This window comes from Schistocerca cancellata, chromosome 3 (assembly GCF_023864275.1).
Source record: "Schistocerca cancellata isolate TAMUIC-IGC-003103 chromosome 3, iqSchCanc2.1, whole genome shotgun sequence".
NCBI classification, from domain to species: Eukaryota; Metazoa; Arthropoda; class Insecta; order Orthoptera; family Acrididae; genus Schistocerca; species Schistocerca cancellata.
In genome coordinates, this window is record NC_064628.1 from 574,488,596 (window position 1) to 574,507,025 (window position 18,430).

Here is an 18,430-nt window from a genome sequence, read left to right on the forward strand (position 1 = left end):
CTCAATGTCGACAGTTGGAGTAGCAAATGTTGGCAGCTGACCTCCACGAGCCCCCAGCCGACCACGGTGGCGACGGCGTCCACAGGCACGGTCTGGTCCTGCCGCGGCAGCCGCGCCGGCGCCACCTTCGAGCCGTCCAGTCGGAAAGGCTCCACCACCTGCGGCGAGGCACGGGCTGGCTACGAACGTACACGGCACCACAGCGCAGGCGGCCGGCAACACGCGGTGCAATTGCGTCTCTACGGATCTGTATTGAAGTTTTAGGAGCGGACTTGGTCCCACCTTAAAACCTGTGTGACTTGGCATATCGGAAGTTTGTTCCCCCTTTGTGTAAAGGAAAACTATGCTACAGGTAGCTTACGCTCACAGACCACCGGAATACGTTGCAGGCAAAGGGCGTAACATTGCGAAGATTGTCCACTGAACTCCAAATGGTCCCAACACCAATGCAGGGTGGTTCTGCTTTAGTAGTTCGACGTGAATATCTTCGCACTACGTCATAATCTAAGTTCCTTCTAGAGCCATTAGAGTTTGTAGAGACACAAGTATACGTCACACAGTTTAGAAATTGTTACATTTCATTTCATAGAAGTTATTTCTTTACTCTGTCACAACTTAAAAAAAAAATACGATCAGTAGCAGGGCAGCTGTAAAATCAGTGAGATTATAGAGCGCCGAGGGTGCATCTGCCATGTATCGGCTGCAGGGTAAAGTAAGGCAGCTCGTTAGTAGCCTAAGAAGTACGCAACCAATAATCTGTAACTGTGTTTTAAATGTATAGCTATAAATAATTTTTTGTATTAATCTCTATATATTGTTAAGTAGATCTTAGTTTTAAAAGTATTATGAAGCTTTGTAATTAAAGCATGTAATGAGTCATGACTTTAAAGAGACTTCCCCGCGGAAGGGTAAGGCGGGAGAAACGTTGTGACAGTAAGTTCCAGAACAGTTCTCTTTATGAGTGGAAAGGGTTGTGAAGTAGCGTGTGGTGCGATACCCACGTACCGTATTGTGTGGTGACTAAATTGAGCACAATCATTGTTAAAGGGCCTCGGATGGACGGGAAATTATTGCTACACATAATTCTACGATAGTAAGCAGCTATTTGTCAACCAGACAGCAGTGGCAATGCTGCTACGAGGGCCAGTGGGAAGTTGTTGTTTGCTGTGAAGGAGGCAGACATTACGTTTCAGCAGTACCCACTCTACTGGCCAAATATTACGATGGGAATTAAGACTTGGAAGCCACTGTGTAAAAGCCGCTAAACCATCCATCGGTAGCAAAATCTCGTCAAAGGCTGCAATACTTTGCTCAACGCCACAAAAGAATTGAAGTATTTATTTCTATGGTGAAGTTCAGTATATTCTATTTTTCATATTGACGGACATATTGTAAAAGTCATGATTCGTTGTTCTCTTGTACAGGTAATAAAATTTAATAGTTTGAAAGCAACAAGCTTTATCTCAGTGTTATTATTTCAGTAGATGTTTAGTATGTCCTTTTCACATACTCTGATATTTCATCAGCAACATTTTCAGATCATAAGCTGGTTATACTTAGGCCTATATAAAGTGCTTAATATTGCCATATTAAACAAAGCATCAGAATGTGTACAGAGTATCAGCTATTTTATTACATTGACAAGCATAATAAAAGCAGTTGCAGAAGAAGGCAACAAAAGATACTGTTCGCATTTTCATTACTTCAAAAAAGATTATTACTATGGTGTTCAGAACATACGATTTTACTGATTCTTGGCGTTTGAGAACCTAAATTTGTTTCAACAAAAATGCAGGAAAGTGTTTGTTAAGTTGCATTGAAGTACTATCAATTCAAAAATTCTCCACGTTGAAAATGATGAGCAAACGTCAGTGTAAAAACTCATTTTCAATCAATGGTCAATTCTGTGTAAAGATAATGTTACAGAAAGATGTTTATTAGTTACAAAAACTACAAATACCAGCACCACAGTAGATACGGATTTTCAGAGCTTAGCAGCAGAGTTTCACTCAACATTTCAGTGTTCTTTTCCGTGAAAATGTGTCGAGTTCAAAACAGATTTATTCTGTACTGATGAAAGTGTCTTTTGCTGCGGTAACGAAAGTAATACGTGTGTATGATCCATATTGTCCATTTGCAGTGTATGTCGCTATTTCAAAGTGGTTATGATTTATATTGTGTGCTCACCTCCCCCTTGTTTGCTTGTCAAGTTACTATATTGGTTCCAATGAACCTATGAGTAACTTGGGTTTAACGAGAAGCTGTCTTTCTGCAGCGAGGTATTAGTGTGAACGAGATACCTTAGGGATAAATGTCGAATGAATGTACGGGATACAGTGTTTGGTAAATTTTTGTGAATGAAATTTTAATCCCTTCTTATCCACACAGTTACTTCTTGTACCTAGACATTCTCCGCACCACTAATGTGCGCGTGGATGTCTACGTAGATAGGTGAAATATATTTAATTTTCTCCCACATTCCGTCTAAAACGGTCTAGGAAAAGCGGTGCGTGTCACTGCAAGTATTACGGAACTACACACCATTTTCTTGGTGAAGTTATTAAACAAGCTGACTCAAAAATCCGGTCCCATAGGACAATTGGGGCGAACCAGAACTCTGCCTACCAACTTACAGAGGGTGTAGTATACAGGGTGGTCCATCTGAAGTTTCGGATGAGATTATCGCGAAAACTATGTATCGGGTAACAATAGTGGGTAAGACAAGTTCGTAAGCTAAAAGGGGACATCAAATGATACTACACGTACCTCCAGCCCCCGCCCCCTTGGGTGGGGCGGGGGGGGGGGGGGGGGCAACTTTTAAATCTTAAATGGAAACACCCTTTTTTAATTGCAGATTCGGATTCTCCATAAAAAGTAATCAAGTTTTGTCTGAAACATTTTTTGAACCATTGACATATGGCGCAGAAATCGAGAAAAAAGTAAAATTCTGAAAGAACGCTAATCTATTTAGAATTATCCGAGAAAGACGCATCAAATCGATTAAAAAATGTGCACCAGTTCTTTCGTTACGCCAAATTAAGCTATTTTTGTACAAAATGTACTGTATCCAGGAACAACGACATGGACGTAGTAGAATGATGTTCCCATGGGGTGCTTCATTAGTGTGTGTCCCCTTGAATCTCAGAATTTGGGGTGCTTAATTAATGAAATTAGACACTAAGAAATTGTTCAGAATTATCCCCATTTGCTTCAATGCATAAAGTCAAATGTCTGCGAAAGTTGTCCACAGTTTCGAGCAGCACATCCCGTGGTATGGCTGCACACGCTCTTCGAATTTCGGGTTGTGGGCTGTGTTTCATAAACAATATTTCTTAAATAACGCCACAAGCAAAAATCAGGAGATGTTAGGTCTGGTGAACGGGGAGGCCACTGAATTGGTCCGCCACGTCCTATCCACCGACCAGGGTACCGTAATTTAAAATGTTCCACACACTTTTAGCATAATGGGGAGCTGCTCTGTCCTTTTGGAACCACAATCTTTGCCTAGTTTCAAAATCAACATCTTCCATTAGCTCCAACAAATCATCGTAGAGAAGTTGTAAATAAGATTTCCCAGTAACATTTCGGCCAAAAAATACGTTCTATCAAGTAACCGTTCAAAAGTCCACACCAGGCCATTAGCGACCATTTGTGTTCATTGTCAACGCGTCTGTGCCAGTGTGGATTGACAGGGGACCAATAATGACAATCAAGACCATTTAATTTGCCATTGGTTTTTAATGTGGCTTCATCGGTGAACATAACGCATCTAAAAAAAAAGACATTGTCACCTCTTATCATTTCCAAGGACCATTGGCAGAAATGCACGCGTATTTGCATATCTTTCGGCGTTAATGCCTGTGTCAGTGTGATATGATACACAAGATATTTATGTGCCTTCAAAATCCTTAAAACAGTTGATTTCCGCATTCCGGTTTGTCTCTGAATCGCACGGCTACTAATTTCGGGATCCATTTGAACACAGGCGAGAACGGCAAGGGTACGAGCGTCATTTTGATTGTATTAGCGATGACGATGTGGACGGTGCATGTACCCATTTCGAGCTCGTCGAGTGCAATTTCGAAAATGTTTTCGCTTGGATGTCGTCTGTTTGGGAAACGATCCGCATACAATTGCGCAGCTGCAGCGTATTTGTTATGGTATTCACCTAAAATTAACATCATATCAACAATCTCTGTAAGAGGATAGTGAGCCATGTTTCGCTAAAGAATAATTTACTTTCACAATCTGAAAGTGAAGTGACGCCTGATCGCATTGCACCGACCTTTATACTGAGCCATAGTTCGCAGTTTGGTCACGGTAGCTCCTCAGTCGGGTGAGTAATGCAATTGTGAAGAGTTCCCTAACGAGATTTTAACACCATTCCGCCTCCCCTCCTCCCCCCCTCTCCATCAAAAACTGTGGCGGGTAGGATACATTTTGCAAAAAAAAGCTTAATTTGGCACCGTGAAAGAATTGGTGCACATTTTGTATCGATATGATGCGTCCTTCTTGGATCATTCTAAATAAATCAGAGTTCTTCCTCGATTTTAATTTTTCTCGGTTTCAGCGGCATCTGTTAATGGTTTGAAAAATGTTTCAGACAAATCTTGATTACCTTTTTATGGAGAATCCGAATCCGCAATAAAAAATAGGTGTTTCCATTTAAGATTTAAAAGTAGCTCCGCGCCCCACCCAAGGGGGCGGGGGCTGGAGGTCACGTGTAGTATCATTCGTTGCCCCCCTTTGAGCTTACGAACTTGTCTTACCAACTATTTTTACCCGATGTATAGTTTTCGAGATAATCTCATACGAAACTTCAGATGGACCACCCTTTAGATCAAAACAAGAAAATAATGTCGTGCAAACACGGGTCTAAACTGCATACCTTATGTATTATGAGCACTTGTTCAGTAGATGAGATGTGTTTCATAGTAGCAAAGACGAAGAATTGCTTATAGCTCGTAGAATATACAATTTAGAGCCCGTGTTTACTGTACACTTTTCTCTTGTTTTAGGCCATACTACCCCTCCAGAAAGTTGTCAGATCTGGTTAACCATATTCGTCCTGTGGAACATGACATTGAAGTCAGATTTCGTCGTGTGACGAATGTGATTCAGTCCAGTCACAAAATTTAGCCATATGTGACAAAACAGGACCCCCTTCGGATGTTAATCTAACTAGAAAGGACGTGCTCATCTAATAGTGGAGGAACTATCATAAAACTCTGATTCCTCACGTCCGAAAGTAACTGTAACCGAGAATATCTAACTTTTCCCAGGATTAACTGAATATTACGCTTACACGTGTAAGCAAGGCTCATGAAACCATAACATGATGAGTATTCCCACATCTGCCAAAATGTTTCCCCCTCTGACGTAATATTTTAACAAGTCGTAGTGGGTTACGCTCTGCTACTGTGATGGCGGACACTGCACAACGCGCATATTTGATAAACACAGGAGAAAGATTCACACAAAAACAAGACAGCCTGCAACTGCAGATAAACCCTCACAAATAAAATAAATTTGTACATATGTATATAGGAAGATAACTGGCATGCAAAGAAATGACACCTGTAGAATCAGTTGATTCACTGAACAGAAGTGATTCTAATCTTTAAGATACCGAAAAATGCAGTTCAGCGTTGAGTGCAACTTCAGTTGTTCTAGAGACAGTGGATATGAAAATGTAACATAAATTTAACACAATTATTAAGTTGCATATAAAGTTTTTCACAGCAACAGTTCGCGTGGGCTGAGATTGTTTATGACTAGCAAATCTTCGCTTGGCTGGTGGTGTCGGCGAATCGTCGACGTTGGTCCATAATCCTTCAGCATGCAGTCCAGTAATTATCATCGTCTTGCTGTTCTTGTTGATCTTAGCCGGCTGTTGTGAATGCAGAAGAAACGCGAGATGATGATAGAACTACCTTGTTCAGCGCAAGTATATGCAGTGACGAAAGTAGGACAAGCGTCATGAAGTTAACGCATGACGTGTCCCAACGTCATAATGTTCGTTAGCTGTTAATAGTAACAGTTTTAATCCTGTGGTTTCCCGTTGGCTCACAGTCCGTTTCATTTCACAGAACCATCGCCCGCAATTATAAATCACATTAATGTACTCCTATATGCTCTATTTGTAATCTGAATTAACTCCGCGGTATGCATCAAACAACCTGTGCTGTGTACAAGCCACCGTAAACTCAAATCAGTCGCGCGGCTGTCAACACACCCGTACATTGGAGATTAATGTTCTTTATATCAATTCACGGCAAGAAAGTACTTTGACGTATTTCACTTTAATTTAACAGTTAGTGGTGTGCATTAAACAGACCGTGCTGTCAACAGTTAGAAACGTAGACTTACAAGCATCCACGCAGCTTAATAGGTTGCAGATCATAGCATTTAAGGTTAAAATGCCAAATAGCAATTACGACTAATAAGCAACACGAAACTTATGTAATTAGTTCCTTAAACACGGTACACACCGAAAAAGCAAAAGCGTATTGCCTATCAAACAGTTACTTTATGTCCGCCGCGGACGCAGAACGCACTTAGCACTCGCGCCCCATAACCCTCTTCTTGTTCCCGCCTTAGAATCTTTGTTCATGCTTTCCACTATAGACGTATCGATTATCGGTACCCTTCTTCACCGTCCAACGCATGTCGCTTAACACTAATGGCGTACGACCTTGAACAGTTTCAGAACAAAAATACATCATCACATTTTCGTGCTCACGGAAAATGAATTCAAACAAAGTGTTAGTAAACGTAGGTACATGGAGTATCATAAAAATGAGAATAGCAGTTACATTCGTGACAACTGCGTGACTTACACAAATACAGTTGTACAAAGAAATAAATTTACAACACTCGTCTAGAAATACTTCTTTCGCTGTATCATGAAAATAACTCAAAAAAAGGAAAAACAAAGTACAGGAAAAAGGGGAAAAAAGTATTATACTGCGGCGTAGTGTTATCCTCGCACCAACAGTGGTTCGGCAGTCACGCAGAATGGGATACTGGAGTTAATGAAAAACACTGTAAGGTGGATAGACTTGATGCCGTATTATTTTCCCCTGTAGAGAGATAAGTTCTATCGTAAGTTATCACCTGAGGATCCTCTTCATGACGTTTTTAGTGTAAAGTGGGTAACCGCAATAGACGACATTCTGCTCGAAATGGAGTATCTTGTGGAAATCCGCTGAGAGTCTTGCGGTGTTACCACAATAAATGATTATGACGTGAATATTAAAAAGCTTCTTCTTATTATTTTTATTATTAATACAGAGTAAGATTACTCTTACTTCTTCAGTAATAAGCTTCTAGTGCCTATTCCAACTTCAGGTGTGCTCTGTTCACTAGCGAACGCGAAAGCTTCCAGGGCCTAAGACCTGTTTCAGAATCCTTACAACGCTACCAGTGTCGGGCCTCACAATGGAAGCAACGGCTGCTTCGGTAACGCGGATTGTGAACACACAGCTCAAATGTTACGTAGGCCTCTATGACATCGCCAAGCCGGATGGAAATGCCAGAATTTGGAAGCGTCAACAGAAAAAAAGGTGCGCAACAGGTCGACGTTATGTCGATCCAATAGCGGAAATACATTCCAGACGTCACGATTCGTACAAGAAAGTGACGTACTCAGTACTTTCCTTTTGAATCTACGCTGTGGCGTAGTAGTTTTTGTAGCGAGGAGATTCTTGTGTTAGTGAACTTAGATTTGAAGTTTGGCGTAAGGAGAGTTACTCTCCATGGCAGTTTTGTTTGCAACATATTTGTCAGTAGATTTGAAAAATGCAAGTTACCGATGGTATATATGGAATAAATAATGTAACAAGCAGTGCAAAGACAAAACTTCAATAACGATATGTACAACAACGGAATTAATCTTTCTGTTTGGAAACTTGCCACTATTTTACATGAGAGTACACGATAGTGATGTTATTAATACCCGTTACTTGCTGAGTTATGTTTGATTTACAGTGAGTTTATGGTCGAATAAATTACAGAGCAGGCGATTGGGTGCATGTAGCTAAAACACACATGTTAAAGCCAACCTTTTCGGAAAGAATATTGCGGTGTCCAAACCTTTGAAATGTATCGTAGGCTTCAATAAAAACTTGGTTTAAACAAAAAGTGGCCGGCCGTAGTGGCCGCGCGGTTGAAGGCGCTACCGTCTGGAACCGCGCGGCCGCTACGGTCGCAGGTTCGAATCCTGCCTCGGACATGGATGTGTGTGATGTCCTTAGGTTAGTTAGGTTTAAGTAGTTCTAAGTTCTAGGGGACTTACGACCACAGCAGTTGAGTCCCATAGTGCTCAGAGCCAAACAAAAAGTGTTTTAAATATATTGCTTATTTATTTTTCACTAAAACTTGTTCCTGGGAGCCGTTAAATATAATGATTAATATATTTCGTTATACATTTACTCGTGGTCTGCTGATATTAATACCGTTACACACGTTACGTCTTCCTGCTCCTCGTACATCTCTTCATCATCAAAAAAAGTGTATTTTCTTCAGCAGTCTGATTCAAAACGTATGTTGTCGGCTCAATTTCCTTTTGTGGCCTGAACTTACAGCTAATTTACACAGACTCTTCTCGTCGTTCTTTACTTTCACGCACGCTACCTTGATAGTGCCACAGACCAGTCGATAAAACTACTATTTATTATGGCTTCGTTACTAAGGTGCATCCGAGTACAGTTAAGGGTGTTTAATTCGGATCAGGATACCTGGAGGGGACTGTGCAACCGATTAATGTTCATCAGATAGTTATGATTTACTTTAGTGGACTATACATTGCACAACAGAATTAAAGGATAACATTTTCGGAAATATCTAATGCCCACCCAATGCGTGCATAAGTTTGAAATTTGGCTCATAGGTGCGTACAACCTTCCTCTGTAATTATGCAAAAGCACGCTGCCCTGCGACATCACCCTCGGGCTGCATGACGCAAGGTGTACACACATGCGGAAAAAAGTCCATAACTGAGTAATTCATGTGACGTGTAAGGTACGTAAATGATATCATGTGGGCACCAAATTCAACCACAATTCTCCCCAATGCCGTCGCGGACGTGTCACACGACTGGAAGGTCGTGACACCCTCTCTTACCCTCATTTCACCCCTTCTTACGCCTATGCGATGGAGGTCAGAACAACGACGCCCAGCGTTGAAATCGCACAGTTTTCGTACGAATGGCTGAGTAAAATGTTCCAGACACACCGCCGCTTAAAAACGGCTAGAAAAGGCAGCAAGGTGTGACATAAAGAGCGATTATGAAACCACCCCTTTCCTTGGCGCGTTGATGCCCAAACATATCACGGCCGAAAAGACGTTCTCCACAACCTTTGACACTACTGACACCCTCTAGCGGGTCAACCGTTCTGTAAGGAGCTTGTGGGGCTTGCACTCCCATAGGACGTGACCGCACCCGCAGTGTTTGCTGTCGTGTACAGTTGGAACCACTGCGTACCGTTCAAAAGAATTCGAAGAAATCTGAACGTGATCCGAAGCAACTAAGAGTGCTTACGGTTTTTCAGCGCTCCTATTTTGTGGCCTATGCCGTAATCAAGCGTGACTGCAACATTAAGAAGTGCACGAATAAAATGGCAATGAGTCCCTCAAAGACACTTCCCCTAGTTTGGCAACACCTCGAATGCCTCCCGCGCACCTTCGTTGTGTACGTTACAAATGTACCTACAGAAATTTCGACACCAGCCTGACAGCTGTCCTAGCGCCTGAAAGTAGGCGAACCCCACCGAAGGTGTATCGAGAGGGCTTGCTAAATATCTGGACACTACAGCAGCCGCCAGGCTGATTTGGTGTCGAAATTTCTGAAGGTACATTTTTAACGCGCTTACCAAAGGTGCGTAGGTGGCACCGAGGGTGTTGACGAAGTCGTCGGCCGTAAAGGAACCGTTTGCCGTTTTATTCATGCACATTTTACTGTTGCGTTGCTCCGTGATCAAGCCACAGGAGCGCTGAAAAAGCATCGGCACCCTTAGTTGCTCCGGATCACGTTCAAATTTGAGTGGTCTCTAGTGGTTCCAACCTTTACATGAGAGCAAAAATGGCGGTCGCAATGCACTCCAAAGGGGTGCGATCACCTTCAATGAGGATGCAACCTCCAATGTCCTAAGAGGAGGATAGAAACGCCAAGGGTGTTAGCGGTGTCAGAGGTTGTGAAGGACGTCTTTCTGCTATTCACCGCGCTACAAACTGTCGTGAAATGTGTGGAAATCGACGTCCCAAGGAAAGGTATGGTTCCACTGGCGCCTTCTGTGCCTCCTCCTGAGGCCTTCCCATGCAGATGATGAGCGGCGGTGTGTGTGTGTGTGTGTGTGTGTGTGTGTGTGTGTGTGTGTGTGTGTGCGCGCGTGCGTGGCGATTGTGACCTCCATGGCAGAAGCGTCAAGAGGAGGGGTAGCACGTGTGACGACGTTCGCAACGTGTGACAGGTCGACGATTGCAGTGGGCAGAATTTGGTGCGAATGTGACACCATTAACCCACCGTACGGCTCACATCAATTTCTGAGCTGTGGCCTTTCTTTCCCTGTGTGAACGCCTTGCTGTTTCAAGCGCCGCCGAGACCGAGGGTGATCTCGCAGGGCGCCATGCTTATGCACCATTGCAGAGGTTACAGTCACGTTTGAGCCCAATTTCAAACTTCTGCCTCGCAGTGAGAGGCGATTACGAGGTTTTGAAAAGTAATCGTTTAACTGTGTTTCGTAGTGCAGATACAGTAATATTGTCCCATACTCACGGAATCAGCGTAGAGGGAGCAGATACAGGAATCCTGATCCGCCGCCCATGGCAAGGTTCTAGTGGAGGTGGTCTGCCGCTGCCGTTGTCCGATTTGTTATGAAGTGTGCAGTGCGTATCTGTGTGGATCACTGTGGATAAGAGTGATGCTGGATTTGTGTTGTCATGGTTCAAAGGAGAGGAGAGGGTGAAACTAGGTGCCGGCACATGGCGTACTTTTCGCGAATAGCGCCGAGGCTCTCATTAGTTAAGTGTTTTCACACAGTAGTCGCCCAAATAGATCGCTACATTACATTGGCGTCACTTTTATGTAATGGTGGAAGAAATTTTTATGTGTTGTTAATTAAGAGAACTATTAAGAACTAAACTGTCTTCCCGGCGTCGCCTTCATCTTCAGAAAGAGAAAGACACACTAATGTCCAGAGAACAATAAATATCTTCATAATTATTAGATTTTTTTTTCTATGCTGGAGGCGGCAAAATGAGATGTAACAAGAGCTAACCGCACAGCTACCAGATGCCTCTTTCCAGCGGGTGCTGGAAAAGCACATGCAGTCGCAGGCTCAGCCACAACTATGCAACTGCGCCAGTACATACCAGCCCTTCACCTCAAGTGTACAGAAAAGTACCTTGCCCCGATACCGAAAACTGTCTCTGTCGTACAGAATACCCCCGGGGCTAGTACACGAGTGCGCTCAGGAAATGATACGGTAACAAAATAGCTGATGTTTGGTACAACAATTTAATAAGAAAAAACGTCATCCTATAGTCACAGCCGTGGTTTGTAGAGTAAAGGCCTATGCTTGTCGAGCTGTCCGGGCCTATATTTAGGTACTTAAACATGTTAGCCCGCATCTCGTGGTCGTGCGGTAGCGTTCTCGCTTCCCACGCCCGGGTTCCCGGGTTCGATTCCCGGCGGGGTCAGGGATTTTCTCTGCCTCGTGATGGCTGGGTGTTGTGTGCTGTCCTTAGGTTAGTTAGGTTTAAGTAGTTCTAAGTTCTAGGGGACTGATGACCACAGATGTTAAGTCCCATAGTGCTCAGAGCCAAACATGTTATTTCGTCGTCATTTGTACATAAATTTGCACTGACCTGTCTGCTTTCGATTATGATTTGTATTGATTATTTTTGACGTCCTACCTTGAGCAGGGCAATGTCGTGGCGCCAGAAGTTCACTGGGTCGTATCCCGGGTGGACGAGCACTCCACTCAGCTGATGGCGCGTGCCGCCGTAGCTCAGCGACGTCGTGCCAGACACCACCGACAGCGAGTCCACCTCACTGCGACAGGGCACAGCCACGGCGTCACTTCCACTCCCCTCTGGCAGAGTGAGACGGCAGAGAGCGGTGTAGCCACCACTGACTACAGCTACGACCTAGTCCTGGGATGCCGCGACTGTTACGATGGGCATTGGGTTGGGATGATGGGTCGGTGATCAGATGGGGCTGATGATGGGGAGGGGGATGATGATGGGGAGGAGGATGACGGGGAGGGGGATGATGGGAGTGTGGCACCAAGTTTCAGGCGCCACAGTAAAAGAAAATTGTATCCATTTGAGATTGACTGCTCAGGTCCAGAAACGACTGAATATAAAAGCTAAAGCTATGTAGGTAAATGTGTTCCGGAAAAAAACTTGAAACTGCAGTATATAAATCCAAGCAGACGTGAGATCCATTTCATACTGCATATCTATAGAATTGGCCAAAATCTGATAGACAAAAATTTGGAGAGATCGGTACGCCTGATCACATCGTATTAGGGTGTTCTCTAAACAGTAATGTCAGGGGCAACATCGCTCTAGATATGAATCTTCGGCTTTCATAAAAAAACGCTGATTTCTGGGCAGGTATCAATAAAATGAAGTCCAACAAAAACATAGGGCGGTATTTAGACTTTCGAAATTGTTAACAGAGTGCTGTGACTAGAGTTTTACCGAGACCAACACTTAATCAATATATAACACTTCGTTAGAATTAATTTCTAGAACTGGTCGTGGTATGTAACCTGTATATTATATTTGTAACTTCATGGTGTTCTTATTTTTTTCTGTAAAATCATAATATGAACCGCAGGGTGTTGAGAAGTGTCACTTACGCCTGCAAGATCTAGCAATGGTCAAACCTAGAAGTAGTGCTCCTATAATGATATGACAAGAAACCAATACCTGTTGAGATACAGGCCAACCCGGTCTCTCATTCCCATGTGCGTGTTGCTTAGACGTAGACACTATAGGCAGTGCTGCGCGTGGTTACCTCGTATCCTGGCACACCCTTCGACCCTCCTCTGCAGTGTATCATATACTCTTCCAAATATACTTGGCTCTGCTCGCATTGCATCACGTATATTTGTCACACGTTCATATAACACCTGCACGATGTCGATGGTTCGAGCGTACTCATGTGCCTTTAAAATTGTCACCACAGCCAGAAATATAAAGGATTCGGGTCTCGTGAACGGGGAGACCACGATACAGAACCACTTAAACAAGTCCATCTCCCACGAAGCGTTGCGGCGAAGTACTGTCGCACGATCCACAGAAAACATGGGGTACTCCGTCGTGCATAAACCACAATCGTTTTCTTTCCTCAAGGGTAACCGTCAGTGTCCTGCAGATTACAGCTATTCAGACATGCGCAGTGAACTGTAACAGTAGGACGTCCATACAAGGAAAACTGCCCATACCTCAAAACGTATTCGTTTCAGAAGTAATCAGTATTCAGGGATATGAAAGTATAATTTTAAGAATGTTTCTTCTAGTTGTAACCAACTCTACCTATTGAATCAATATGTGACACTTTTTTACACACCCAGTATAGCTTCATAACACAAATATAGCATGTGTTCGTAAGACCTGATGCAGACAACCAGGGAACATGTCAAGTAAATTGGTAACCTCACTAAATGAACTGAATATGGAGAAAATTCTGCAGTTGAACACCAGAACTCGCGAACAGCTGTTGCTACTAACAAGGGAACCTCCCCATCGCACCCCCTTATCAGATTTAGTTATAAGTTGGCACAGTGGATAGGCCTTGAAAAACTGAACACAGATCAATCGAGAAAACAGGAAGAAGTTGTGTCGACTGCGAAAAAAATAAGCAAAATATACAAACTGAGTAGTCCATGCGCAACATATGCAACATCAAGGAGAATATGAGACATGAGCGCCGTGGTCCCGTGGTTAACGTGAGCAGCTGTGGAACGAGAGGTGCTTGGTTCAAGTCTTCCCTCGAATAAAAATTTTACTTTCTTTATTTTCGCAAAGTTATGATCTGTCTGTGCCTTCATTGACGTCTCTATTCACTGTAATAAGTTTAGTGTCTGTTTTGCGACCGCACTGCAAAACCGTGCGATTAGTAGACGAAAGGACGTGCCTCTCCAATGGGAACCGAAAACATTTAATCGCAAGGTCATAGGTCAACCGATTCCTCCACAGGAAAACACGTCTGATATATTCTATACGACACTGGTGACGGCATGTGCGTCGCATGACAGGAATATGTTGTCGACCCACCTAACTTGTACACTTGGCGAATGGGTAAAAAGATTCTTCTACCTTGCACGATTTAGGTTTTCTTGTGGATGTGATAATCACTCCCAAAAAAGTGATTAAAACATAAGACTTTGTCACATAAATTGCAACAAATGAATGCAACAGTTTCACAGTCGCACAGTTTTCCCTATGCTTTGTCAAAACATATGTTTTTAACGTTTTCAAATTTTTCCGTGTGTAGACCGTCAAATCCTGCGTATGTCCAAGCAAATCTGAACATGTCCTGGAATTTTGGAAAGCGAAGTTGATTATGTGTGAGTGCCTGAACTTTGATAATTGTCTGAAAATAAAAAAATTAAACTTTTCATTCGAGGGAAGACTTGAACGAAGGACCTTTCGTTCCGCAGCTGCTCACGCTAACCACGGGACCACGGCGCCCATAACGCACTTTATCCTTGCTGTTGCCTATGTTGCACATGGACTACTCAGTTTGTATATTTTGCTTATTTTTTTCATAGTTCCACACAACTTCTTCCTGTTTTCTCGATTGATCTGTGTTCAGTTTTTCAAGGCCTGTCCACTGTGCCAACTTATAACTAAATCTGAAGGGGGTGCGATGGGGATGTTCCCTTGTAAGTAATAAATTAATTCATTATGTTTCTAGTTGCTTACATTTGCAGGATAGCCAAACCCGACCAACGTGACTTGGAAATTACCGTAAGTCTTCGCGGATGTCTGTAAGTACAGATGCTACACGTGTTTACATATGAAGAAACCGCGTGGATTTCATATCAGATGAACGACGTAGCAATAAAGAGGATGCTCTTTCCGATTCACATTCCATGGAACGACTGTCGTTGGTGTTCATTACTTTTTTACTTAAAGTGGCTCGTAACCTATTACTTGCCAGGTAGCTTGTCATTGACCAAGGAGGCAGAATTAGCTAATCGCTAATAGTGAGATAAAGTAAAAAAAACAGCCTACGTAGGAAAACGTTTTCCATTAAGATAAACCGTATTGGACCGAATAAGTCATACTTTTCCCCCAAATATTATTCCACGAAATATTAGTGTGCTGTTTACGAGCGCGACCTTACGAATATCGGTGTATTTACTCATTATAGAAATTTAGTCTGTAGTAATCGTCCTTTAATTAGAAATGGAGCAGATTATCGTTAATGCTTGGAAGTTAAGCGTTGTATGCAGGGTTATACTCGTATTTCCAACGTGTACAAACTCTAGGGATTGGTTGATGAGAGGATACGGAATAAAAAAGGTCTAATGAACTCGTGTCCGGAAATGCATGGTTTCTATGCTAGAGGCCATTTATTCAGTCAAGCGTTGTTACAGACACAGCATGCAGCTACAGATGCAGTGCCTGTTGAAAATGGTTTCCTTGTGGCTCAACCCACGCATGTACGCGCCATAGCATGTTCTGGAGCACCATCATGTGGCAGCTACAAATCCTTCGTATCATTCATCAACCAGGGAAGACACGGTTGACATGCGTCCGGACGTTAATGGCGAAGTGGGCTGGAGCACCATCATGTAGCAGCCACAAATCCTTCGAATCATCAATTGCACTTCTTCCCCAGCAGGGAAACAGTCACCGGAAGAAACGCCGACAGTTCCGGCCTATTATGCGACGTGGAAGGAAGACTGGTCCCAAAATTCGGTCGCTAATTATCCTGGCCCCACTCATCCCGACTGCACTGATGCTGATAATTCGCTGTTACCGTGCCATAGCTGTTCTGCATACTGTTCCACAGATGTCTGTTACGAAAGTTGAAGATACCACTCTGCGTAAAGGTGGCCTCATCTGTGGATAGATTGGATGACACAAATCCCAGAAATGTGATTGCATGGTGAAGAAACCAGTGATAAAACTTCTCCCGATGTGGAAAGTCTGTCGCTGCACACTCTGTAAGTGATGACGGTAATAACAGTTGTCATGCAGAATGTTCCACACGGTCTCGTCCGGCTTACGGTGTACTGGCGGGCCAGCTGCGTGGTACTGACAAGGCGGTCGCCTTCCACAGCGTTAATCACATTTTCCTCCAAGTCTGCTGTCCGGAACATTTCGGGTACGTCCTTCATGGTTTCCTGCTTCCTGAAACGACCCTGTCTCAGACAAACGGCGAAACACTGTTGCAAACATTGAATGCTGTGGTTGTTGTCGGCGGGGATAGGTCTCATGATTCAACGTTGCTGCTCGCCGCCCGCTGCTATTTGCCTTTCCGTAAGTAAACACTATATCGGCAAGTTCTCGATTCGAATACCGAACCATTACGTACAACGCTATATCACATCCACTACAAGGTGAGACAGCAAGAGAAGTGAATCGGACACATTATTACCGGTTACTATGGCAGGAGAGCGCGCTAGGGCGTGACGTATGAGGAACAGTACCACTCTCTAGGAGGAAACCATGCATACTGTAACTGTGACTGCATGGTACAGCGCCTATTATACCACAGTCTCTGTAACATTGTATGACTTAATAAATGGCCTCTAGCATAGAAACAATGCATTTCCGGACGTAAGTTCATTCGACCTTTTCTGTTCCGTATTCTCTCATCGATCAATCCTTGGTTTGTAATTGGTGAAAAAAATCACCCTGTGTAAGGTAGCTGAGTCTCTGTCCTGGATCGTTGATACTTCGTTCGCTAACTCCAATCCTAAAGATGGGTGATATCAGAATGTTGACATTTCACTTAGGTATTATAGTGCTCACACTTACGCTGTTTTATAGGCAGGACAGGCACAAGCATTCCCTAACTAAAGAACAAAGTTTAGTGTTCACCACTGAGTGGTAACACAAAAAAAAAAGAACTGGACCTAGTTGTTACGCAAATTTCAAACTCGCGTATTTTCGTGCACAGAGAGTACGTACACGAGAGTTCTCAGAAAGTATGACTCGCTGCTGTGTGTACAGTGCCCAGGATGGTAAAGATGATAACGTACTTCGGGAAGACTTTGATAAAAGTAGTGGCAATGATAAAACAAATACTAGTAGTGAAGTGAAATCAGTGAAGACTGTGATAAGAAGACTGGTATTCCTGCTTAATTTACGTACATTCAACATTTAAAAAACGTGACTGAGCGTGACCGTGACCGTGTTGTGAACAGGTTTTGTAAATGGGTGATTAGCATAATTTTTTACACACTGAGCTTCTGATTTCCCCCCCCCCCCCCCTAAAAAGGAAGGCATTTTCCCATGGTGTTTGACACGCTAGCTTGAGCCATTATCTCAGTGCTACGATCCGTGTGAAAGAAAAGTAGTTGCAAATCCTATGACGTAACTGGCAAGCATCAGGACTCCCGCCTCATATCAAACTTGTTTGATCTGCAGTTGTGTGTTTGCTTCCTTCATGTCAACGGTCGGGTGATAAAACTGCAAGACTGAAACTCTGCGGTCTGGAGGAAAAACCAGTGCTGTGTGATGTAAACATTGAGTATTACACAGATAATTATGTAATAAAGCCAACGACAAAGAGAATTTCTAGTGCCCTCTCAATACCTAGCTTCAGATTAAGAGAGCCGAATTCATAATTCAAGAACTTGAGTATTAGTTATTGTCAGGAGTAGAAAATCAACTGATAACGAACAGTCAGTATCCTTCACTGACTGAACTTGAATCTAGAACTCTTCGATTCCATTAAATGAATAATTTCATTATCTCATTTCTTCAGAAATGACCCACTTATTAAAACGTGATCAGTGAAAAAGTTTATATAATACAAGAGCGTCTTGAAAATTAATACCTCCAGATGTTTTATGTGGAAACGTTTAAAGCCTTTTAAGCAGAACAAAACTTAACTTTCTACATCTTTATTCTTCGTGTCTGCCCTTTTATTTCTCAACATATCCTGGCGACGAACATATTTCTCCCAACGAGAGCCCATTTTGTTGATCCGCCACAGTAGGAATTTAGACTTTGTTGACGGAGCCACAGCCTCACCTCTGCTTGCACCTCTTCATCACTATCAAAGTTTTGGAAACAAATGAAAATCGGATGGGGCCAAGTCGTGACCGTATGGAGGATGATCGATGACACTGAAACGGAGGCGTCGGGTAATTGCAGATGTCGCATCCTTCGTGTGTGGTGTGGCATCGTCGTGCAGAAGGACAGAGCGCTCCATGTGTGGACGAGCTCTTCTAATTCG

At 43.2% G+C, this 18,430-nt stretch overlaps 1 protein-coding gene across 1 annotated transcript in view; it reads right to left on the reverse strand.

Annotated features, from left to right (window-relative positions):
* The window catches only part of LOC126176435 (mite allergen Der f 3-like), a 40,656-nt gene that overhangs the window by 11,292 nt on the left and 10,934 nt on the right, over window positions 1-18,430 (reverse strand). Inside the window, exons 3-4 of the mRNA XM_049923591.1 lie at window positions 11,914-12,052; window positions 42-158 (exon numbers count right to left, since the gene is read on the reverse strand). Coding sequence (XP_049779548.1) covers window positions 42-158; window positions 11,914-12,052 — 256 coding nt within the window. The remainder of the gene's footprint in view (window positions 1-41; window positions 159-11,913; window positions 12,053-18,430) is intronic.